The 24,027-nt window shown below is 56.8% G+C and overlaps 1 protein-coding gene across 2 annotated transcripts; it reads left to right on the top strand.

The window, feature by feature from the left end:
- The first annotated feature begins 1,299 nt into the window (after window positions 1-1,299).
- Window positions 1,300-23,391, top strand: AFAP1L1 (actin filament associated protein 1 like 1). 2 transcript variants are annotated; one of them, XM_064161812.1, is made up of 19 exons: window positions 1,300-1,374; window positions 15,047-15,175; window positions 15,717-15,791; window positions 16,141-16,241; window positions 16,399-16,510; window positions 16,876-16,974; window positions 17,609-17,820; window positions 18,154-18,333; window positions 19,044-19,130; window positions 19,383-19,476; window positions 19,623-19,775; window positions 20,208-20,419; window positions 20,825-20,970; window positions 21,319-21,397; window positions 21,512-21,626; window positions 21,838-22,002; window positions 22,225-22,403; window positions 22,654-22,782; window positions 23,177-23,391. In XM_064161812.1, exons 1-19 carry the CDS (start codon window positions 1,359-1,361, stop codon window positions 23,198-23,200), a joined length of 2,307 nt encoding a protein of 768 aa, XP_064017882.1. In that variant the 5' UTR covers window positions 1,300-1,358; the 3' UTR covers window positions 23,201-23,391. The 2 variants fall into 2 exon arrangements, with proteins under 2 accessions (XP_064017882.1, XP_064017881.1); XM_064161811.1 differs by having other exon boundaries at window positions 22,222-22,403.
- Window positions 23,392-24,027: the final 636 nt, after the last annotated feature.

The following is a 24,027-nucleotide window of genomic DNA, read 5'->3' as shown; positions in this document are numbered from 1 at the left end:
TGAGGTAGGGCTCAGTACTAACTCTGAGAGGGAAGGAAGCCTCTCCAGCTCATGCTGTTCAGGGGCAGCAGACACCCACAGGGCCCTGACTGGCTCCCATTGCTCCAGGGTGTGCAAAGAGCAACGCTCTCACCCCGTGAGCAGATCACTGCCTGAGCCTGGGCTTTCTGGCTGATTGGCAAGTCGAAGACACCAATCAACTGGTGCCCGGCGAGGAGTGGCTTTGGTGGCCCTCCCCTGTGAGCACCTTGTGCCCCAACCACATCGCCAGAGGTGATCCTGTGCTGCAAGAGAAAAAAGGGCATGATCCAGAAGGCAGGGACCAGTGTCCAGACAGGAGCTGCCTGGGGAGTGCAGGTCAAATTTGGCTACCAGCTGGGCACAGCCAGGTGCAAGGCGACTTGCTGCTGCTGCCTGCCTGTCCTAGGTGAAGAGTGCCCCAAAGGGGAAAGCCTTCCAGGCCAGTTGCTAATGCGTGTCTAGTATTTCAGTTACTGCCTTCCCAAGCGATAATTGGGTATGTGTGAAACCAAATCACATCTCTGCCACAGCCTGCTGTCCCCTAGGAGGGCTCAGCTGCAGTCTTGAGGCTGGGAGAAATTGTCCTGAGGATGCCAGGAGTCAGTGTCCCTGCTGCCACACACTCTCAGTGCCACACACGAGACACTTGCATACCCCACAAGTCTCCCCTGAGGTCTTTGACGGGGCTGGGCAATGATGGTGGCACAAGCACCATGGTCAGGCAAGGGCTGGGCACATGAGGGACTCCAGTAGAGAATGAATTTGAAGGGGTTTAGGTGGGGAGCAGAGACAGCAGGGAGCGAGGTGGTGGGAGAGAGCTATGCCTGCTCGCTGGGTGTGCGGTTTGGTGGGGAAGGCAGTCCTAGATCTTTGTAAAACTGGAGGTGCCCAAACCAACAACTCCTGCAGACAAGCAGCAGGCGGGCGGAAGTAGCCTGCTCTGGATCCCCACCCTTCACATAAGGACCTCCAGGTGCTGCTGCTCTGGGGGCGCTCAGGTGTGGGGCAGCACCTGGGGAAGACTCCCAGGGCTGGAGGAACCCTGGGACATCCCGGCCGTGGAGGGAGGTGGCTGCTGCAGGGCTGCATACGGTGGCGTCACCAGCCGCAGGGGCAAACTTCCCACCCGTGCTGCCGGCGGGGACACGCTCCGGGAGGTCTCTCGGTGCCGTGCCGAGATGTGCCGGTGCTCGGCGCTGCCGTGCACTGAGGGAGGGGCGGACTAAGCGATTGGCCGCTCGGAAGCCCAGACCCGGCCCCGCCGGGCGGCTGCTGCTGCTGGCACTCGCCCGCCCGCGCCTCCCGGGGCGGCCGGTGCTGCCCGCGGCTCCAGGACCATGGACCGACTGAGCGGTAAGGCGGGACGGGACGGGACGGGACGGGACGGGACGGGACGGGACGGGACGGGACGGGACGGGACGGGGCTGGGACGCACATCCCGCGCGGCAAGGGAGGGGGGATGCGCGTCCCGGGTCTGCGGGTTGCGCCTCCTTTCCCCGCGGAGCGGGTGCAGCTCACCGGTCAGTGTGGGACCCTGTCCACAGGGTGTCTTTGCCCCGCATTTGGGGCACAACTGGTATCGGTTTCGCTTGCTGGTCAGGTGGGTGAAAAGCCAGTGGCTTGTAAGCCAGTCTATGGGATGCAAACACTTGTCAGGGGAAATTACGGCCGCAAAAAGGGAGCTGAGTGGTGTTCCCAGATAGAGCTGCCTGGAGCCAGAAAGTATCCCTAGCTGGGGAAGATGCCGATGGTCTCGTAAAGCCAGGAAGGGCCTGATCCCCACCCCGCCGGGGAGCGACCGTGTTCCCACATGCGTGCGATTCCTGCCTGCAGCTTGTGGCATCAGGCTCACGTAGCTGTTAGGCTTTGATCTGAGATATGAATAAACCTGCCAGGGCTTTGGGCCAACTTCGCAGAGAAGGTCCTGGCTTTCTTCTGGGACTGGTAGGTCCTCGGAGGGAACATGAAAAGGCATTCAGGGGGATTGCTGCTTGCTGCTCCTGAACAGTGGCCCGAGGCTGCAGAGGAGGAGCAGGTGGTGACACGGTGTAGCCAGGACACAGGCGTCCTGGCCTTTGACTGGTCCTTGGAAGTCCTACCAAAGCACCAGTCAGATAACAGGGTGTCCAGGGACATTGCTCTGGCTTTGCAGGCAGAGACTGTACTGAAGTCCCAGGGTGGTTCAGGCAGTGCTGTGTCTGCAGCTCTGGGTCAGCATCAGAAAGACCCAGGGGTCAAGAGTTCCCTTTCCCCATGTAAAAGGATGGGGTGGTGTTTCCGCAGTGGAAACAGTTATGAGGAGTTTGACTCTTGGGCTGCAGCTCACAGTGTCGATGCAAGTGTCCAGGAGTGGACAGGGACAGGCTTGCCACAAAACTGTGGCTGATCCAGACAGACAGGGTGGCTTTGCCAGCTCTGAAGAAGGGGTGCTGTTGTGGAAGTGCTGTCAGGGACATGTGATACCAGAACTGTCCTTCCAGGTTGCAAAGGACCTCACTGTTGAGGAGAGGGGAGGACAGAGGGTCTCAGCTTCCCCATTCATTTGCTGTGGGAGATGGTGGGAGGCTGACCCATTTGCATCTCAGCCCACCCTAAAAATCAAAGCTAGGACTTCACCGCAGGGAAGGGCAGGTGGTGCCCAGCACACTGCAGCAACCAACAGCATAGAGATGCTCCTGGGCCTGTCTCCCTCACTGGTGCCCACTATGGTAGCAACAGCAGAGCCTACCTGCTTTGCTTCAAGTGCATGTAATGAAATGCTGTTGGCACCTGGATGGCTCTTTGCTAATGTAAACGTCCTCCAGACCCTCCTGCTCATCACCCAGAGCCACTGGGTCCCTTTGGGGACTGTGACTTACAAAGGGCACATTTGGATGTTCCTCTCCTTGGCTCAAGGGGTGTGGGTCTCATGGTGGGTAGGAGTTCTGTATGCTGTTCCCAGGTTCTGCCTGCTGTCTGTCTGCCCCTTTCTTCTCCTGAAGTTCCACTCAGGCCCTGGGTGTATTCTGACTTGCCCTTGCGCTATGACCCACAGCTTCTTCATTGCTTTCCATGCTCCAGATGAGCTTTCTGCCTTCCTGGGCAGGCTGGGCAGCACCTGCTGATGAGCTTAGCTCTACACAAGCAGCTAACTGGGAGAATTGGTGCTAAGGGCTTTTTGGAGTTGCTTCGGGTTGTGCTGGTGGAGATGTGCTCATGTGCGTGATTTGAGAGGTGATCCACACTGTGAGCCTTTGCTACAGCTGGGCTGTGCTCACATGTGGCTTCTCCTTATTAGTGACTTTCCTGACCTTTTGTGCCACCAGAATTTAGGTCCTGCACCAAACTTATCTGGGATCTAAATCCAGCAAAGTCGGTGGAGATGTGTCTGGGATAAACTTGGCTCCAGCTTGCCCACAGGAATGGAGAGGCCATGGGGTTGGTGGGAGGGAGCCTGGATCATTCCTGACCTGCTGCCTGCTGGCTGGCAGCAGGAATCTCGCCTGCCCCGTGCATGTAGCCCGGTGGAAAGGGGTGCAGAGTGGGTGAGAAACACAGGCCGGGCCAGCTGTTAGCACGGCAAGCAAGTGCCGAGCTCTCCTCCGCATTGCAGCCATTCCTTTCGCTGGAAACTCAGCTGCCCGGAGCCACTGCCTGTTTATAGCCCAGGACCATGTGGGGAAGGGACTGAGCCCACCCTGGGCTACCCTGGCCCCTCTGTGTGGAGCAAAGTGGAGTGGGATGGCAGCCTCAGGGATGCTGATGCCAAGTGGAGCAGAGAGGCACCAGAGTTATTTGCTCCTCTGCATCTTCCGATCCCCTCCTGTAAGCAATGCTGCCCGTAGCTGGGGAAAAGAGTCTTACTGGAGGTACTGGAGCCCACGTGAAGTCAGCCTGGCTGCTCTGAAGAGCACAGAGCTGGCCTGTCCTGCACATCACAGGTGCCTGCTGCAGCAGGGGCTGCTGGAGAGGAGAAGGAGCTGGTTGTGCCCTTCCCGTCTGCTGAGGGTGTAACATCCTCCAGCCAGGGATCTTGGGCGCTGCCCTATCTGCCTGGGCTCTCTGGAAACCTGCCTCTTTCCAGCACTTGCTCCTGACCTGGAAATGCTGTTTTCCGGTGCAAATGTGCTGAGCTGCAAGGCTGACATGCCCTTTGCAGGGCAGGGCTGAGCCCCCCTGAGCCTGAAATCCTCTGGCCTGCAGCTGGCAGGCAGCTCTTACCCAGCCCAGGGTAACTTTAAACGTTTTAAGTTGTCTCATCTCAAAAGAGTGGGAAGGCCTTTCAGAGGAGGACAGAGAGCAAGAACTGGGCTTGACTCAAGATTTACCTCTTGTTCAGTAGCCAAGTAAGTTGCTGGGGACAGAAATGAAGGCTTGAAGTGGTTTCTGGCACCATAGACTCATATCTTAACCCTTACACTGGCTACTATCTAGTTTGGCACAGCTCAAGCTCTCTCCTGAGAGCACATCTCCTCCTGCATGTAAGAAATCTTAAAACCAACAGCACAACCCTCCGTCCTGCAAAATATCTATTACCTGTCAGTCTTCCAGGGCAGCAGCAGGACAGTTTGGGTTGGAAACCTCCCAGGGACTCTGTATCAGCTCTGCAAGCCCTGCTCTGCTGATGCACAAACAGGGGACTGCCACCCACAGCCAAGGCACCCACAGGACATGCCACCCATAGGGAGTGCACCCATGGCTTTCATCACCCTGTGGCATATGGGGAGCTCAAGTCTCTGTGCAGAGCCTGTGCTGACGATCTGCAGCCTCCACAGTGGGGAAGGATGAAAATAACTTCTTTGGTCCCCCCTCCTCCAGGCTCTCCACCCCCCCCACACACCCATAGCTTCAAAGGCAGACTCTCAGGCAGGCAGGAGAACATTGCCATTTCCTAGCAGTTTGGAACAAAAACAGATCTTTGCTGCAAGGGGTTTCCATGCTCAGAGTGTTTTGCTTTTTTCTTTTTGAAGTGGGTTTCATGTGCCTGTGATCCTGGAAATGATAGGAGGGAGCTCAGGGAGATGCTGGCATGCCCTAATTGCTGGCAGTTAGCAGGAGATGCCTAAGGAGCAGCTTGGAAGAATGGCTTTGGCTTTCTTCTGGGGTATTTTGAACATTAAACCTACCCAGCTTGGTGATGAGGGAACAGCCCTTTTTAAGATCCCTGTCCGGTGGGTTCAGCCTCCTGTTTTACATGGTCCTAGTGTAACCTTAGCTTTGGGAAATAGGTTGTAGAAGACATTGCCAGGAAGAGAATTTATGTAGCAACAGGTTTCATAGCTGGATTTGTCTCCTAGAATTAGAAGCAGGTAGAGTGAACCAGTCCCAGCACTGATGGAGCCATGGGCAATAAGCAGAGCAGTTACATCTTCCCTTGTGTTCAAGTTTATCAGCTTTCCCGCCGGGACAAACTGCCTTTCCTGCCCCTCCAGCCCTGCCCTGCAGGGGTTAAGTGGGTAGGAAATGCTGTCAGTGGTGGCCTTGTTGCTGCACCTGATGCTCCAGGCAGAGCTGGGCAAGGGAAGGAAACGGAAGGGCTGTTCTCAGCTGAGAAAATAACGCTTATCCTTCCCTCCAAGGGTCCTCCGGGGCAGCACGGCTCTGGTCCCCAAACACAGAGACTCTGAACCATGCCCTGCCCGCCCTGGCCTGGGAAAATCACTTTCCTGCAGGGACAGAGCTGAAGTAACCACTGAGAGTCCCTGTGCCCCCACCAGGCAAGAGCACTTGTGCCTGGCACAGCTTCCAAGCTTCTGAGCATTGCCAGGCTCAGGGCAGGAATGCTAACACAGGAGGCTGGGTGATAGTCTCCCTCCCCCCAGTTCCTCAGGGATATTTCCCTCACAGTGTCTGCGGTTTCTCCTCACTCCTCCTCTTAAAACAACTGTAGCTGAGAGCATTTGGGAAAGCAAAACTGGATGCTGGCTAACCCTCCAGCTCCTTCCTGCAGATCCCACACATTCCCTGCCCACACGCTACCTCCCTCTGCTTCCAAAGGTCCAGGCATACCACCTTGTGTGATTCTTCCTCCTAGAAACAAGTATCAGCTCTGCTAGCTTCATCCTATCTTGTTCCTGGGGGTCAGGTATTGCATCTGAGACGTTTTGAATCTTGGTTGTGGGGAAGGTGTACAGGACGTGGAGAGGAGCCTTTTGGGATGCACAGAGCTTTCCATGCCCCTCAGTGGGGCAGGGCTGTCCATTTTGGAGATTTGGAGACTGGAGGACCCACTTGTCTGGATGCAGCCTGCTGGGGAAGACAGGTCCACAGGAGACCCATCATCAACCGCTGGGTGCTGAGTCAGCAGAGTCCCCACCACCCTGCCTGTAATTAGCTGTAATTCCTGCTGTTCTGGAGGCTGAGGTTTGGTGGAGAGGAAGGTACAGAGGTGAGAGCTTCAGGTCCCTCCAGCTCCACGATAGCAGCAGGCAGGAAGGTGTGACCCAGGGCGGATGGCTCCACTTGCCACGGAAGGTGGTCACAGGTCCTGTGGCACCAGTCCTGGGGCCTCTCCCTGTGCTGGAGGAGAGCCCAGGCCAACCTGCTGCTCCCGGCGCTGCACAGTCTGTTTGGAAAAGGCCGACACCAACATTTTGGTTGGAGAAAACAGAGTTTATTCTGCGTTCTGACTAATCCTAACATCTCCCCTCTGCCTGAAGCTTGTTTTTTATACATTACTCAGCAGGTCTCGCCCCTGCCTGACTATTCCTTTAAAGGGCATCTCAGACCTCTCTTTCTCATTCATTATTTACACTCCTTCTCCAGCCCGCAGCCTCTGAGCCCCCCTCCCAGGCTGGCACAGTGGCGTGTCCTGCCTCACATCTACGGAGCCTGGCACTGAGCTTTGAAAAGTAGCCTGGCAGCAGTTCATGTGGCGCATGTGTGTGCAGAGCTAACTGTGCTGACTGGGCTGAGCTTGCATCTGGGGATGAGAGCCCCCGGGGTCATGGGGGTCAGGGGCAGAGCAAGGAGGTGGCTGTGCGCTGCCGGCGGACACCATCAGGGTCACTCAATGCTCTCACCTGGCTGCTTTTGTGTGCCTAATTCCTTGCTGTGCTCAGCAGTTAAGAAAGGGTGAACAACCCCCTCCTCCTCTGGGGCAGGGGTAGCTGCAGCCTCTTCGTGTTAGAGGGATAAGGTTTGCTTTCGGTGAGCTAAAGCAAACCACCACAATCTTCTCCAGGCGGTGCAGAAAGAGCTGCTAAGCCGTCAGCCCCTGAAGAAGGAGACCTGCTGCAGCATGAGGCACTGGAGGGTCGTTATCTGTCTGGGTCACAGGATATTTGTGGGTGATTTAATCAGCCTGTTAATTATTACCAGCACCGCTTTTGAAGCTGCTCTGCTTGGGTGCAAACTGCTTCAAAAGGGAGGGCATACATGCAGCCCGCCAAGGGCTGCCCCAGGGATTCCTTCCAGCAGCGATGCCAGCTCGGAGTGCCTCAGCCCCTCTGGTGCCCCAGAGAGGCTCCCTGGGGAGGTGACACCCCTCCACGAGTCACTGCCAAGGGGGCCGGGGTGCCAAGGGGAGCAGGAGGGGTGAGGGTGCTGCAGCCCTGGGGTAAGGCTGCGGCTGTGGGCTCGCAGTGACTGCTGATGAAAGGAGATTTTCCACCTACAGCCATGCTCTGAGTGTGGGCATTGCCAGGACAGCCTCGACCCAGTTTGAGGCTTCACTGCACGGTAGCAACCCTCCTCTGGAGCCATGCTGTGAGGGGTGTGTTGTAGGCACAGGGTTTGGAGGCAAAGAAACCACCACCATCCTCTTGTTCTCTAACTTCTTTAGCTCGATTACATTTAGCAGAGGCTTGGCTGGTCCCACAGCAGAAGCGATGGTCTCTGCAGTAAGCGAGCTGGCAGTGGGTGATAATCTTTGCCCTTTGTAAACTCTGTCGACTTGTAATTACACCTCTCTCTACTCTGGGCCCCTGTTTTCACGTGTAAGTACGGGGGCAGGACGTGAAATTGTTTCTTCTCCAGAAAAGAGTGCGCTGGGGTGCAGATGTCTGGGGTCCTGCTCCTGAGGCTGATTCCTGTGCGCCTGCTCTCAGAGCTGGCTGGGTGTAGCAGGCAGGGCTCCAGCCCTAAGCATGCACCACAGGCTCCTGTGCGCTTCTCAGCCTTTTTGAGGGTAGCAAGGGCTCTGAGAATTGCTCCAGCGCAGAGGACCAGCGTCATGCAGCAGGGCTTAGGGAGAGCATGGTTGAGAGTGCGGCTCTGCTGCTCTGCCCTGGGTTGGACTTGGTGCTCAGCTGGTCTCTGCTGATGTGAGCTAGTGGCCAGGAGAAAGACCATGAGATAAGGCCTTCTGCAGAGCTATTTATACTGTGGAGACAAGTTGTTGCTGGCAGAGGCACTGGGCCAGGCACAGGACCCTTCGCACAAGCACTGCTGAAGGTGACTGAGTTGACTGTGCCACTGGGGCCATGCTGGGAAAGGTTCCCCCTCGCCAAGCTGCTGTCAGCATTGTGGTGTGTGTTTGGAGGAGATGGGGAGGAAGATGAAGGATACTCAGCAGGCATGGCCAAGACAACCTCCTTGCCATTTAATCCCTCCAGTTAAACATCTCCTCTCCCCCTTTCTGAAGGCTGGAGCAGGGTGGAGGGGCTCTTGTGTAAGGAGAGATGCCAGTGGGTGACGGCACTGAGAGCAAGCTGATGTGGGACCTTCCACCCCCCTCAAGCAAGCAGGTTTCATGTTCATCTCCCAGGATTGATTTTCCAAGGTTATCAGCTATTAGGTACTGTTAGCTGATGATGATGTGATCCCTAGGAGATGCATGTCCTTGCCCTTCCTGCTGCAGTCTGCCTTGGCAGTGTGTGCTGCGGAGTGGTGGCAGGGAGGCACTGGGAGCTTGGGGGAGAGTTAAAAGGTTTGAGCTCACCTTGTGCACAATGCCCGGGGGTGTTGGTGCACCTGTGCTGGGAGCTGCTGGAGGAACTGAGACAGCTGCCAGGATCCTGGAGCTGATGGCAATGGCGTTAATCACAGTGAGGGCTGAGAAGAGACATTGGCTGCAGAAGCTGAGGAGGTTGGTAGGCTTCTGGCCATAAAGGAGCCAGCCCCAAGAGCTCAAGCTCCTGCTGACTTTGTTGGAGGCCGAGTCAGAGGCACTCCCCCATCCGCCCCACTCAAGGGGCCCTTGTTTCCAGGGAGGAGATGATTCATGTGCTTGGAGTGGCCCCTTAGCAAATCTTCCACTGTTACAGGACATTGTCAGAGCTCAAGTGTGACCAGTAATGGTTGTCTTTTATCTAAAGCTCCTCTGGGCTGGAGGTACTTTCCAGGCTGTTGTTCCTGGCCCACCAGCCTGTTCCAGTCATCCCAGTTTGCCCCACGCCCAGCTGGTGACGGCTGGCTGGAAAGCTGAGCCTGTCTGGCAAGGCAGCCCCGCTCAGCCCTGCCACCTCTGGGGCCTAAGCACTGCCCTTCTCCTGCCCGCTTGGCTGGGTGCTCCTGCTGCCCCCAGCAGTGGTCTGCCCTCCGCACAAAGGAACAATTCTGGGAGCGCCACACTCCCCCCGTGGAGGCGCTTCCTTGCGGGCTGTGTGCTTACCTCCTCCCCGTCGGAAAGAAACCTCCTTGGGAAAGGGAATGGGAACAGGAACTGCTTTGAGAGCTCAGCAAAGAGCTCAGGAGGCCGTGGCCTTCCTCAAGGCGCAGTGGTGGGGGAAAGTTGGGTCTGCTGGCGTGGGAAGCAGTTCACTGGGGCTGGAAGGAGATGGCAACACCCACTCCTGGCGTCACCCCTTTGGTGATGCCCATAGCCTGTGCTGGGGCAGGAGGAGGATAGGAGCAGGTGATGTGATATGGAGGCAACTCAACATCGACCTATGGGCAGGACAGAGCAGTTTGGGTACTGCAAGCAACTTCTCCAGCAGCAGCAGGTCCGTGACCCCCTCGCAGGGCTTCTCCTGGGGCTGAGGGGTCTTTGTCACTGAGTGCTGGGGTAGCCCCCAGCTGTGCTCCCTTCCCAGGCCCACACCCCACCTATTTATGGCATTCCCAGGAGCTATAAACGTTTGTTTACTGTCATCGGCAGCTCGAAGCAGCCCTGCAGGGGCAGGCAGAACGCCCCAGGGCCCTGCCCACGCCAACAGGAAGGATTTATTTTTGCTTAGTTTTTATTTTAGCTACAAACAATGGCCGTTACTCCCAGCATCCGATTTCCCTCCGGCCCCCCTCACCCCCAGCCTTCACCTGGTGCAGGAGGAAGCGTGGTTGGAGCAGGAGGAGGACGGGAGAGCTGCACAGAACGGGGGTCCCGGTGCAGCTGCCCCTGCAGCAGCTTCACGGCATTAAGGTGCTGTGAAACAGCCTCGCCTCTGCCCAAGGCTCTCAGGCTACAGACTGGCTTTGCCTGGGGTCACGACTCCACGTGCACTCTTATCTATCCTGCTGCAAAAGCTGGATCTGTACACCAGGAAAACTCTGCTTTGGCGTGGCTACAGCTTCTTCCTCCTCCTCCTCCTCTCCCTTCTTCCTCCTCCCTGCAGATTGCTGGAGCAAAACCTGATTTTTGTTCTTGCGATGCAGCAGAGGCCAGGGAAGGGGAGATGGATTCTGCAGCCTGTGCCTGGACCCTTATCTCCACACTATGGAATCAGGTCCCTGAGTGAGGGAGCACTTTGAGAGTCTAAAAATAGAGCTGGCCTGGGTGTAGGGTAGAGAGAGGTGGAGAAGACACAGGTCCTCTGCCAGCATCATGCTTGGTGCTGTTTCTAGGGCAGGCTTTAGCAGCAGAGGAAATACTGCCCTTTTGTCCTGAACAGCAGCAGTGTCCTGGCTCACCCCATCCCAGCAAACCAACCCATCCATCCCGAGGTAGCTAATGCTAAAGCTGTCTGCTGGCATTTCCCCAGCCCTCCACAACAGGCTGCAAGCGTGGAGAGGAGTGAGCTTCTGGGAGGGGAGGCTGGTGTCCCTGACCTGTCTGTGTCTGAAGCTTAAGCCCAGCAAAGCAGTGCAATCCCACAGGATTTTGGCTGTGAGAGAAGCTCTAGAAAAAGCAGCAGGTGGGAGCCATTTGTCAGCACCAGAGGCAGGTGTGAGGCTGGAGGTGACCCATGAGCCAGGCAGTAGCTTAGGTGAATGGGCAACACAAGGTCTCTTTTTGGCTGTGTCACCTGCTCAGTGCTTGGGGCAACTTGGATGCTGTGTCACCTTCCTCCCAGGCGTTCTCTGATGTCCGGTGGCCACCTCTGTCCCCAGGCTCACCCCAGGTGTCAATCCATGGTCGCCAGAGCTCAGTGCAGGGTTGTGCACCAATGCCAGCTCTTACTCTTGGCACACGAACCCAATCTCCTGCCTGCCTTGGCATGGACACAAGTGCCAGCTGGTGCCAGGCCTGTGCTTGCTCCCACAGCTACTGCAGAATAAGGTGCTGGTCCTTGCTCATCAGGTGGGCTTGGGTCAGTCACATTGTCCCTGCTGCCCTCTACACGGCAACCCTGGAGCTATCTCTGCTGACTTCCTGCAGCCACCTCTTTAACTTTATTGAGGCTGGAAGCCCAGCGAGAGTAAGAAGTGGATTCCTTCCCTTCCTCTGCTCCCCCGGGCAGTGGCTGGGCGCAGCACCCTCCTGGGATCACAGGGCTCTTTGACTGTCCACCCTTCCCCCCCCTCCCTTGTATTTTGGAGGATGTTTAACAAGGGAGATGCAGGGGACAGCTCAGCTGGGGGGAAACAAAGGCGCCTTCAGTGCGTGTCCCATGCTGTGTGCCCTGTTCTCGGCTCATAGCTGCTGCTCGGGGCACTGCTGATGAGCTCAGCCTGCTTGGCCACAAAACTGGCTTATCAGGCACTGGCCTTCCTTGTGCAGTGGGGTCTCCTCACCACCATCCCCCCCCACACACACACCCCTGCCGCCTGCTTTGTCACTATTAATAGAAATCTGCTTGTGCTTTTGCTCTGCACTGGTCCAAAGCCTCGACATAGGAGCTGGTGGCTGTGATGGGAGTCGTCCTACACACATTGGGGAATGGAGACGCTGGTGAGCTCCATGGCCTAGGCTTCAGTGTGCTGTGAGAAGCTGTGTGCATCGACCCCATCTCCTCTGTGGGAGCTGGTGGCCAGCAAAGAGCTTGCTGAGCTGTGTGGCAGAAAAATAGGTGGCTGCTGGTGCTGAGTTGACAGCAGCATTCTGCTTTTTGTCCCAACTGCTTCCTTCCTAGCCCCCATGCCCCCAAGCCATGCAGAAGAGGATGTCTTGCCTGGCCTGAAGATCACAAACACTTTACTGAGCAGGAGCCTGCTGCTGTCCTGTCTGTGCAGCACTCTGCAAACCTCCCAGCGAGGATCTTCCACTTTTCCCTTAGAATCATAGAATGGTAGGGTTGGAAGTGACCTCTGGAGATCATCTAGTCCAACCCCTCTGCTCACAGAGGTTTGCCCAGATGAGATTGCACAGGGATATGTCCAAGTGAGTTTTGAAAGTCTCCAGAGAAGGTGGCTCCACAGCCTCACTGAGGAACTAGTTTCAGTGCTCTGTCATCTTCAAAGTAAAGAAGCTTCTCCTTAAGTTCAACTTGAATCTCCTATGTTGTAGTTGGTACTCTTTGTCCCTTGTCCTCTTACTGTCCACCACTGAAAAGAGCTGGGCAAGAAGAGGGCTGTGAGGCCTGTGCTTACCCTTGCTCATCATATTCATGAGGGTCTCATATGGCCAGATCCCAGGACGTGTATGTGGGAGGGAAGCAGCAAGCAGACCATCAGCAGCACCAGGGTCCCGTGGCTGCCTGTCTGCTGTGGGGTGTTTTTCCAGTTCAAGGAGCAGGAGCTTTGCTCCCTGCTGTGATTGCCCTCTTTGTCTCTGCAGGGTGGAGGATGCTGATAGCCCCTCAGGCTTGCTTGCTCCTTCTGGAGCTCTGCTGAGGCTTCTCCCCCTGTTGTGGGGTACCTATCCTGGTTTGGACTGCCCATGGGAGATGGGTACTGGCAAAGCTGCTCTTGCCAAAAGGGCTGAGGCTGCTGTTTAGCTTGGCGCTGGGGAGGGAGGAGGAAGCAGAAGGTCTGTGAAGATAGAAGCCCATCGGCTGGGGAAGCAGGAAGAGTCTTGTGAGCCGCATCCTGCCTTGCATCCTGGGGAGGTGGTGATCTGGGGCTGGGCATGCTGTCTCCTTGCCCGGGGGTTCATCTTGGCTGGGCACTGATCCACATCAACCCACTCACGTTGGGCTCCCCTTCAGCCAAAAGCCTTTGAAACAGCAGTTGGTTTTACTGCACTGTCCCTGCTTCAGGCAGCAGTGCCAGCCTGCTTCCCTCTAGTCCTGGGAGACTTCCTCTGTGCTCTGGGCCATGGCTCACAGGGGCAGAAATCAAATCTGTAGCAGCCCAGATTTTGATGAGTGGTGTTCTCAGCAGAAGCACATTAAAGAACAGGAGAATCCCATCAGTGGCAACAGCACAGCATCCTGCCCTTCCACTGGGAAATACACCCCATGCCAGCCCTCGCTGCTGCCCAGATCAGTTCTACCAAGCCTCTTCCCCTGGCAGAGCTCAGAGAGGCACTGATAGGGACAGGTACAGGCCAAACAGGTTGTCCTCAATGCTCCATGCTGCAAGGGCGCACACTGGCTCCTTGCAGGCCAACCCCATCAGTCAGCACATCCAAGCTGCCTCTGTGGTCACCTCTGACCTCCCCTCCTGTCCCTTGAGATTCTAAGCCAGCTGCATCCTGCCCCAGCTGTGCTGTGATGAGTTTTGGTTGCTGCCAAGAGAAAGGATTTTGCTCACACTTGCACTGTAGTTTTTTATTCTCTCCTCTGCAGCCTCCAGGGCTGCAGGTTTGCTGGTGTCCCTGAGCTTGAACCCTCCAATGCAGGCATTGGATCCTGCAGGAGCTACCTGAATGCCAGCAGAGCTGTGCAGGTGTGTGGTTCCATGCAAAACAGGAGCTCAGCTTTGGATCCAGCTCAGTTTTGTCTTATCTTGCTTGGAAGAGGTAAGGTAGAGACCTGGGATACGAATGTCAGTGCACATGTAGAGCTCATGAGAGATTTGGAGTCCAGAGCTCGTGTTGCTCAAGTCCTCCCTGTTCATCCCGTCCCTGACCAATGTGTCTTCCCAAAGCCATTGCTCAGCACTGTGCATCCTGCTTCCAGTGCTGCAGTTTTTTGTAGCTGACTAATGTGCAGACACCCAAGTGTTTTCTGGAGCCTAGCTGCACAGCTAACCCCGCAGCTGCAGTGAGGTTTTGCTTCATGAAAACTAGCCTATGAGCTGCCACATCAAAGAGAAGACTCAAGCTTTTATGTGTGGTGCTTGTCATGGTGATTTGTGGTCAATTCTCTTTTTGTGCTTCTTGCTGCACTTTCCCTGTCTCCCCTGCCTTGCTCTGCCATCCAGGCTGACACTGGCTTTAGGTACAGGGGTTGGGTACTGGGATCCCACACGCTGGAAAGCTGATGAATGGTGGCTTCAGGTGCAGTTCCTCTTTGCCAAGATTTCATGGCACAGAGGAGTGACAGGAGGGCAGAAGAGCTGCTGTTGGTGAGCAAGGGGAGGGAGGCTCTAGCTACCCGTGGAGGTGGCACTGGACTGGAAAGTCACTGGTGGTCTGAGCACAGCAGGGGACTATGAATGCCAGCCAGCAGGCAGGAATGGAGGATATGACTCTGGGCAGCACTGCCAGGTGACTCTGGATATGGCATTTGGGTTTCCTTTGTTTTCTTTCCTTCCTTCCTTTTCTCCACCTCCAGCCGGTGCCTGTCACAGCGAGGGGGCAGCAGCGGTGATACACCATTGGGCAGAGAGGTGTAGTTTTATCTGCGTGTGTGTGCTGAGGTCTTTGATAGTGTCCAGTAGCCTGCAGAGCTGGTGTCTGCAGTCACAGGCTCAGCAGGCTGCATCCTGCTGCCTGCGTGCAGGTGAAGAGCCATGCGTGGTGGAGCACGTGTGCCTGGCAAGCGCTGCCTGAGCCATGCTGGGCCAGCTGGGAAAGACACCCAGCCTAGGGTCTGCCACACGGTCCAGCCCTTCTGCTTTGTCTTAACCTCAGCTCTCTGATACCACCCTTGTTGATGGGCTTTTTCCTGCTCTCCCTCTCCAGTGCTAGACCAGCTCCTTCCAGAGCTCAGTGTTTTGCTCAAGCTGCTGGACCACGAGTACCTGAGTGCCACCACGCAGGAGAAGAAGCTGGCTGTCTCCAACATCCTGCAGAAGCTGCAGCCACCCACAGGTCTGTGTCCCACTCCTGCAGTGCTTGGTAACTGTCCTCAGCAGCTGCCCCAGGCCAACATTCCAGTGGGTTAGGGAAAACCATCTGCAGGGCTGAGGGGAACGGCCTCTGTGCCCAGCACCCAGAACCTGCTCAGCCCTCTTGGGGCACTTTGCTCCCCATTTCTCTCCCCACTTTCTCCCTGTCATGGCTGTGGGAGCTGGCATCAACCCTGCCATGGCTGCAGGGGCACTGCTCCCTGCGGAAATGCCGCTTCACAGAGCTCTTCCTGCCACTGCTTTCTGCTGAGCACAGAGGTTTCCGCGGGAAGGCTGGGAGGGATGTGCACCTGGGGCTTCACAGCCTTCCCACCTTCCTGTGCTCCTGGGGGCAGGCAGCAGCGTCCCTGGGGGCTCCTCCACCCCCTGGGCACCTGCTCCTGAGGCACGGTGGAGTGAGCTGGTCTGCGTCCTTGGGTTGGTGTTTGCTGGGGAAGGTGTGCCAGTACTCACCCCAGCCACCCTGCCCACCCTCAGGCTGAGAGCATCCCTCTTGTCCCCAGGGAAGGATGTGTACGTCAACACAGCGTCCCTAAGCAATGGCACCAGCTTCGTGGAGTCTCTCTTTGAGGAGTTTGGTATGTGTGGCCGACCTGGGTCATGCCGGGTGGGTGCAGTGCTGATCCTGGAGTCCATGCTGACAGCAGGGTTACTCAGGGTACCCTGGGGAAGGAGGATGAGAGCTGTATCCTTATGCCCAGCATAGGCTTCATTGCCCTGGGTACTTGCTCCTGCTCCCTCCTAACTGTTTAGTGCTGGACTCAAGATGTTCATGCACCAACTGTGTTCACCAGTGATGCCTGTCTCCCAGCATCTTCTCTGTGAAGGGCAGTGGTGCTGGCACAAGGAGCCCCTGGAGGGCAGGGCTGGGGAGGGCAGCTGTGGAGTTTCCTGCTCCCTTCACTCTCTCTGCTTACCCCATGGCAGACTGTGACCTGCGGGATCTCCAGGACATGCAGGAAGAGGAGGAGGGGGATGCCAGTGATGGTGTTGGCTTGGAGCCAGCAAGGAGTCAGACAGCAAAAACTGTAAGTCCTTGAATGCCCACCTAGGAGGTCAGCTCTGCACCCACATGGAGAGGTAGCAGTGGGCAGGATTCCTTCCTGTCCCTTGCCACCATGCTGCCTTCTGGGACTCATGGCCATCTCCACTGCCTGGCTAATGCTGGTGCTGTTTCTGCTGTAGGTTCCTGTGGATCCTGCACCACCCCTGCCCACCACACCCCCACCTGAGGATTACTATGAAGAAGCCCTTCCCCTGGGCCCTGGCAAGGCCCCTGAGTACATCACTTCCCGCAGTGAGTCCTGCTCCATGCTGGCTGTCAGGAGGGTAGGGGGGAAGCCGTGCAATCTGCCCACTGCATCCCCTCATCTGCCTGCCTGGCAAAGGGAAAACATCCCTGGAAACCTCGCTGCTCCCACCAGCATCTCTTCTGTCCTGCTCCTTTCCTATCATGCTCCTCTCCTGCTACTTTCTCATCTCACTGCACTGTTAATGTAAGGAGCTGTTTGTTCCAGCTCAGCTGGGAAGGGGGTGATGAAGAAAGGTGATGAAGGGACTGATGGGAGGGTGTGGTTTGCCCTGCCTTGGCTCACAGGCTAGCTGCTTACAGCCAGGAAAAGCAGATTTAACAGCCCTAACTGCCCTCTGCTTCCTCCACAGACAGCTCCAGCCCCCCCAACTCTATCGAGGATGGCTATTACGAGGATGCAGACAGCAGCTATCCTGTCACCAGGATGAATGGGGAGCAAAAGAATTCCTGTAGGTATCTGGATGCCCTCAACTGGGAGGGCAGAGCTTCATCAAAGTCCAGCCCTAAGAAGAGGGCTGGAGGCTAGTGGTGTTGAGGCTGGAGGACATCTCCTGTGTCAGAGGCTGCTGGGCAAAACCAAGGAGCATGGAGTGCTGTTTGTCATGCAAGCCAGAGCCCTGGTGCTGAATAAGGGCTTGAACTAGTGCTGGGTCTGTCACCAGCATGGGGAAGGGATGTCTCTGACAATGCAACTCTCATGCCCATGCCTCCTACATGGAGGAGGCCTAGGGCAGGGAGCAAAGCCTTGCTCCTTTGAGCCCTGTGCAAGAGGTGTTGGGCAGAGGGCCAGCATGAGATCCTCTGTTGCAGGGAGAAGTTTTCATCTGGGCTTCCAAAGTCTGAGCCTTGTGAATAAATAAGCCAGCCCAGGGGGTTGGATAGATGCACCTGGGGCTGGTGTTTGGCCCGTGAGCATCCTGCCCAGTTTAGAAGGGAAGTGGAGACAGCTGGGGTCAAACTGCTGCTGTTTTCCAGGCTCTGTGCTGGAGCCCATTGAGCGTGGGGAGTTCTGGCACTGAGTGAGCATGTCCAGAGGCAGGGCCCTGGGGTGCCATTCTGAGTAACTTGCCTGCTTCCTTCTAGACAATGACTCAGATGCAATGAGCAGCTCTTATGAGTCCTACGATGAGGAGGAGGAGGAGGGGAAGGGCCAGCAGCTGACACACCAGTGGCCATCAGAGGAAGCCTCCATGAACCTGGTGAAGGACTGCAGGATCTGTGCTTTCCTGCTGCGCAAGAAGCGCTTCGGGCAGTGGGCCAAACAGCTCACCATCGTACGGGACAGCAAACTGCTGGTGAGCCCAGAGCTGCTGGGCACAAAGCCCCTTGGTGGGTTATGAGGGAGGTTGGGTGCATGGTGAAGAGAAATAGCAATATCCAAGCCAAGACCCAAGGCTGCCACTGCCCCATAGCACACACAGAGGCTGCCCTCAGTTCCCTTTCAAGCAAACCATGTGGAGCCACAGGGCACCCTGCAGTCCTCCTCCACTGAGGCTGTTGCAGAGACTGAGCCATCTCTCTCTGGGCCACCTGTGAGGGACAGTGAAAGAGACCCAGCTCTGCCCAGCACAGCAGCATGACAGGCAGGTTTGACTGAGCCCTGAACAGTTTCCCTTTGCTTCCCCTAGTGCTACAAAAGCTCCAAGGACCGGCAGCCACATATGGAGGTGCCTCTGGCCACCTGCAATGTCATCTATGTCCCCAAGGATGGGCGGCGCAAGAAACATGAGCTGCGGTTCTCACTGCCGGGGGCTGAGGCGCTGGTGTTGGCCGTGCAGAGCAAGGAGCAGGCTGAGGAGTGGCTGAAGGTACCACGGCTGCCCCCTGCTTCACTTGAGGGGCCACAGACTCTCCTTGGCATCCTCAGAATTGTGTAGGGGTGCCACACCTTCTCTGGCTGAGGTGGGAGGAGGCTGCCTTGGGCAAATCTTGCCACCTTGTAAAGGGAAGGGGGCTTTGCTCCTGTCTCTTATCAGCTCTGGGGGAGGCTGGCCAGCTGCTTCCCAGGCCCTGTGCGTCTCCGGTGCTGATAGCCCCCGCAGGGTGGGGATGTTTGCTCTCCCCATCCTCTTCCCCATGGCCCTTTCCTGCCTTTGTTCAGGGGTAGGAGGCAGGGGCCATGGGGAAGGGGCCACGGGTGGGAAAGGAGCCTCTGCAGACACCACAGACTCAGCTGTTACCCCAAATCTGGGACAACAGGGTTATTTCAGTGGCAAAGCAAGCCACATAGTGCCTGCAGGTAAAACGGGGGTCATGAGGTGGGACACCCAAGTCCCTACCTCTGAGGTTTCCAAAATCTCACTCAAAATCTGCAAGAGTGGCTGAAGGGGCCAAGGTGTGTGAAATCCCCACAGGCAGGCTGAGCCCTGAGCAGGGCTTGCTGTCCTGTCTCATGGAGACCAGGACCTCTCCATGGTTCAGCCCAGCTTCTGTGGTGAGACAGGAGCATGCTGAACCAGGAAAAGTAGCCCTTGCCCTCGTGTACATTTTAAGCATCTGCTGGGGCCTATCTCCACAGGTGATAAAGGAAGCCAGCAGTCCAGCAGCGGGTGGGATGGAAGCCCCCACCTCTCCGGTGATGCCATGCAAGATGGACCTCGATAAGGTTTGTAACCACTCTGCAGAGGTGCTGCATGAGGCTGCTGCAGCTAAGTCTGGGGAATGTGGGGCATGGGGAGCAACAAGCTCCTGGTCCTTTCCAGCCTCACAGTAGCTCTGTGGGGTTTATGGGACTCCGTGCCACGGCAGAAGGGACATTTGGCGCTGTGCAGGAGGGACAAAGGGCCTATAGTGGCCACTGCTGAGAGCTGTGCAGAGGGACATTGCTGACAGGGTGCCTGCTCCGCTCCCCCCACAGCGGCTGTCTCAGGAGAAGCACACCTCTGACTCGGATAGTGTGGTGACGGGTGAGACCAGCTCCCCAGCAGCCCGCAGAGAGCCTGGCGAGCATGGTATGGCCTCTGTCCCCAGCCAGGAAGGCTGTCCCTGCAGCTGGCGGGGGGCAGCTGTGTGCATCACAGCTGGAGAGCATCCTCCCAGTGAGGGGTGATGCTGTGAGCTGTGCCAGAGGCACACAGCTACCTTGTTTCCCTTCCAGGGAAAAGCAAAAAGAGTGGCTTGGCTGACCTGAAAGGCTCGATGAGCCGGGCAGCAGGAAAGAAGATCACCAGGATCATCAGCTTCTCCAAGAAGAAGCCTTCCCCTGAGGACACGCAGACTTCCTCCACCGAGGAGGACATCCCCTGCTGTGGTTCGTGTGGGCTGGGGGCAGAGATGGGGCTTGGTTTGGGAATGGTGGAGAGCTGACATCCTTTCCTGCAGCCTGGCCGTGTCAGGGGCAGGTGGGAGCTAAGGGGGCAGCGGGGTACAAACGCAACAAGCTGCTACAAAGCTCTGACACTGCCAAGATTCCCAGTCTCAGCTCTGCAAATTCCTGTAGTGTGTGGGGAAGGGGTTGAGGGTCAGTTGTGTTCCAGAAAACAGGTTCGGGTGACTACGAGGCACTGGGCTGGCACCTGACCTGGGACCAGCTGCCTCTCCGGGGGGGGACACTGAAACACAGCAGGACCAGATGAGTACAGAGCCACGCTGTAATATCTGGGCAGCCATATCTCATCCAAGCCTGCCTGAGGTCTGGCCGAGCAGGCACTGAGACCCTTCCCTTGGCCCTGTCACCCCCCAGGCTACCTCAGCGTCCTGGTTAACCAGTGCTGGAAGGAGCGCTGGTGTCGCCTTAAGGGCAACACCCTCTACTTCCACAAGGACCGCACGGACCTGCGGACCCACGTGAATGCCATCGTGCTCCGGGGCTGTGAGGTGGTCCCAGGGCTGGGCCCCAAGCACCCTTTCGCTTTCCGCATCCTTCGCAATGGGCAGGAAGTGGCTGCACTGGAGGTGAGCAGGCGTGGGGCAGGGTGGGCAGGATGCCCATTGAGGAGGGGGCTTCCAAGCTGTGAAAGCGTCTCCTCTGATGATCAAAATTATCAGTGCTTGCATGAGAGTACTGCTTTGTTTTTCTCTCCCCTGCACAGGGAGGTAGCCTAGGGTATTCTTTGGGTGAGCTGGGGTGGTTGAGGCAGCCTCACAGGTGTTTGCAGGCTGGAGGCAGGGAGGAGGAGGCTGGCAGGGCTGAAGCAGGCAGGCTGGAAGTTTGGGACTGGAACCTCATGTGTGCTTTCTCTTAGACCCTACTAAGTCTTGCACACACACACTTCATGTTAGAGGGTCCTGTTCCACTGTGGGGCTTTGTGTAGGGAGGCAGAAGCGAGGGCATGCAGCTCAGTGCTTTCTCTCCTGCAGGCAAGCTGCTCGGAAGACCTGGGCCGCTGGCTGGGTCTCCTCTTGGTGGAGACAGGCTCACAAACAGCACCAGAGGCTTTGCACTACGACTACGTGGATGTGGAAACAATTGCCAACATAGTGACAGCTGTCAGGCACTCCTACCTGTAAGGCTATTCCCCTGCTGTGCTGCGGGCTGGGAAGGGGCTGCACAAAGCAAAGCGTTGGGCTGGGGATGGCGATCAGCGAAAAGGCAGGGGCTGGGATACAGTTTGTGCTGTGATTTTAGGGATAGCCAGTGTCCCAGGGGTTAATGGCTCGCGGAGCAGGGCAGTTTCCCTTAAGCAGGATGGAAGGTCGTTTATCAGCGCTGATGAAGTACTTGAGGGATTCACATGGTAGGGTGGAGTGCTCATGAATGAAGCTGGGAGAGCAAAACAAGAAGCCCTCTGAGGGCTCACTAATGGGCTGACAAGGATGTCCTGGAAAGGAAGACTCCATCCTTCTTCCTGCAGGTGGGCTAGCTCCTCTCAGGATCACCAGCCAGATTCGCCCCCTGTGGTGTATGATGACGTCCCCTATGAGAAGGTTCAGGTGAGGAGCTCTGTGGTTTGCCCTCTCCCACCACTGTGACCAGGCTAGAAAGGGTGCCCTTTGGCTGGGTTGTGATTGTCTGGTGAGTATTTCAGCATGCTGTCCCTGCCACAGGCTGAGGAGGAGCCAGGGCGGCCAGCAGGAGCCCAGGTGAAGCGCCATGCCTCCTCCTGCAGTGAGAAGTCACGACGGGTGGACCCACAAGTGAAAGTGAAGAGGCACGCATCAAGTGAGTGGGGACCCTCAGCCCCAAGCCTCTGTGGGGCGACCCTGGCCAGTGTGGGTGGAAGCTGTTTCCCCAAGGGGGGCTGCAACCAGGCTGGGGCTGGCCGGCTTTGGCACACAGGTGATGAGTTGTGCCATGCCAGCTCAGCTGGACCACAGGTGGCATTGGTGCAGCCAGGACCAGAGCCTTTGATAGGCTGGTTTTGTGCATGCAGGTGCCAACCAGTACAGGTACGGGAAGAACCGGGCTGAGGAAGATGCCAGGCGATTTCTGACAGAGAAGGAGAAGCTGGAGAAGGAGAAAGCATCGATCCGCAGCGAGCTGGTGCTGCTGCGGAAAGAGAAGCGAGAGCTGCGTGAAGCCATGAAGGGCAGCACGGGTAGGTTGGTGGTGCCTGAGCACTGAGGCTGCTTGAAGGCAGGGGGAAGGCTGCAGAACTGGGGTGGCGGTAGCATTGTGGCTGCGAGACAGGATGGCTACAGCACGCTGCCGGGCTGCCAGCCCCACCTAGTGTCCCCGTCCAGGAAGATGGGTGGCTCCTGCGTCCCTGCGACCTCACCGCTGGGCAAAGGCGCTGAGCTGGCTTTGCTTGTGCAAGCAGGGACGAAGCTGCAGGACCTGGAGCAGCAGGTGGCCGTGCTGGAGGAGCAGTGCCGGCAGAAGGAGGAGCGCCGCGTCGACCTGGAGCTCAAGCTGACCGAAGTGAAGGAGCGGCTGAAGCAGTCGCTGGCAGGAGGGCCAGCGCTGGGGCTGGCTGTGACCAGCAAGGCTGAGAACGGGGTATGCATCCCATCTTCCTCAGGGCTGCAGCTCACTGCTGGAGGTGGTGGGGGCAGCAGCATGTGGGGAAGAAGGGACATCCCTGCTGCTGGGTCCCAGAGGTGGGAGGCTAAACTTCAGTTAGGTTTGGCCACATCAGTTTTATTTCATAACAGTTTGTTCTGGGTTTTTGTTTGTTTATTTTTTCCCATTTGTCCTTCCTCCCTGGGCCTCCTCAATCTTCCTCTTTCATTCTCACCCTTTCCTACAGGAAGCTGCAAATAAACCAAATGGGAACCCCCCTGAACACTTGGTCCCTGTTAACTGTGCAGCTGAACTGAGGAAAAGGAGTCCCTCCATCCTCCCTGCCAACAAGGGAAATGTGCTGCGGAAGGCCAAGGTCCTGCTTTTCTCTCCTTCCCTTTACTGGCCCAATGGCAAATCCCAGCCTTTGTCCTATCCCCTTTCCTTGACCATAAGATCTGGGGACCAGATATAGTTCCTACCCCAAAAGCAAGAGGTGCTGCCAGCATCCCCTGCAGCCAGGCTGACTCAGCTTAGTGGCACCTGCTGATGGCATGAGCCTGGCTTACAGAGAGACTTGGGAGGAAGAGGGTTGGGTAGGCAGGGAGGAAAGCATTGCACAGACAATGCCCAAGGCAGCAGTGACCCAGCTCAGCCTTTGAAGATGCTGGGGTAGTCTAAAGCCCCCAGCAGGGAGCGATGCCCTCAAAGGGCTCAGCAGTCCTCCAGTGATGTTTCCTCATCCCCTCCTTTTTTTCCTTTCTCTGCAGGAATGGGAAAAGAAGCAAACTTAAGTCAGGCTGCAGGAATGCCTGCCAAGCCCCCACTGGACACTGGGGCTCATAGAGGAGCTACAATCCCCCTTTCTCTGAGGCACTGGGAAGGTGCTGGGAAGGCATGGGGGAAGAGATGCCCTCCCATGCCCCACCACTGCAGCACCATCTGCCTCATGGACAACACTATAAACCATGGGAAAGGGGGTGGGAGGGGGATTTGGGAGGCGGGTGGGGAAGGGGAGTCCTTCATGGATCAGGGTCACATACTAAAGGGAAACCCATCTCTGGAGGAAGCTTCCCATGGGGCCAGGAGTTAGAAGCAAGGTGTGCATGCCCGTGGTGGTACATAAAGAAGGAGGGGAGAGCCCAGGAGCTGGCAGTCTGCTATGCCCAGCAGGCACTCTGATTAATCACGATCAGTGTGTGCCACCCTGGGGATGCTGGAGGCTGGGATAACCTTTTCCAAAGCAACCATGGACTCAGTTTTTGGACCCACTGGTGTTGGAGTTCATGAACTGCTCAGGACTGGACACTTCAGAGACACTGATAATTCACCCTGCTCACTGCTCCCAGCTCTGCAGGGTCTCATCTCAGGGTTCATCATGTCTCAAGCTTGCTGTGCTTCAACTAAGTGCCCTTGTCCATATTTTCTTGTCCTCCAGGCAGTAAGGGTGGTGAGGAGGGCACACTGGCTTCCCTTGGGAATGAACTAAGCTCAAGTGTCAGCATTTGAAAGCAAATTAACTGGGGATACTTTTCAACCTTTCTTTGCAGCTAGAAGTTCTGCAAAGCCTGAGGCCAGAGGCAGCCTGGCTGTCTCTGCCCTAGCCCCATGCCAGCTTTTG

The sequence above is a fragment of the Pogoniulus pusillus genome, chromosome 22 (assembly GCF_015220805.1).
Source record: "Pogoniulus pusillus isolate bPogPus1 chromosome 22, bPogPus1.pri, whole genome shotgun sequence".
NCBI lineage: Eukaryota > Metazoa > Chordata > Aves > Piciformes > Lybiidae > Pogoniulus > Pogoniulus pusillus.
Note: the sequence above shows the minus strand (reverse complement) of the source record. Positions and strands in the feature narration are given on the sequence as shown.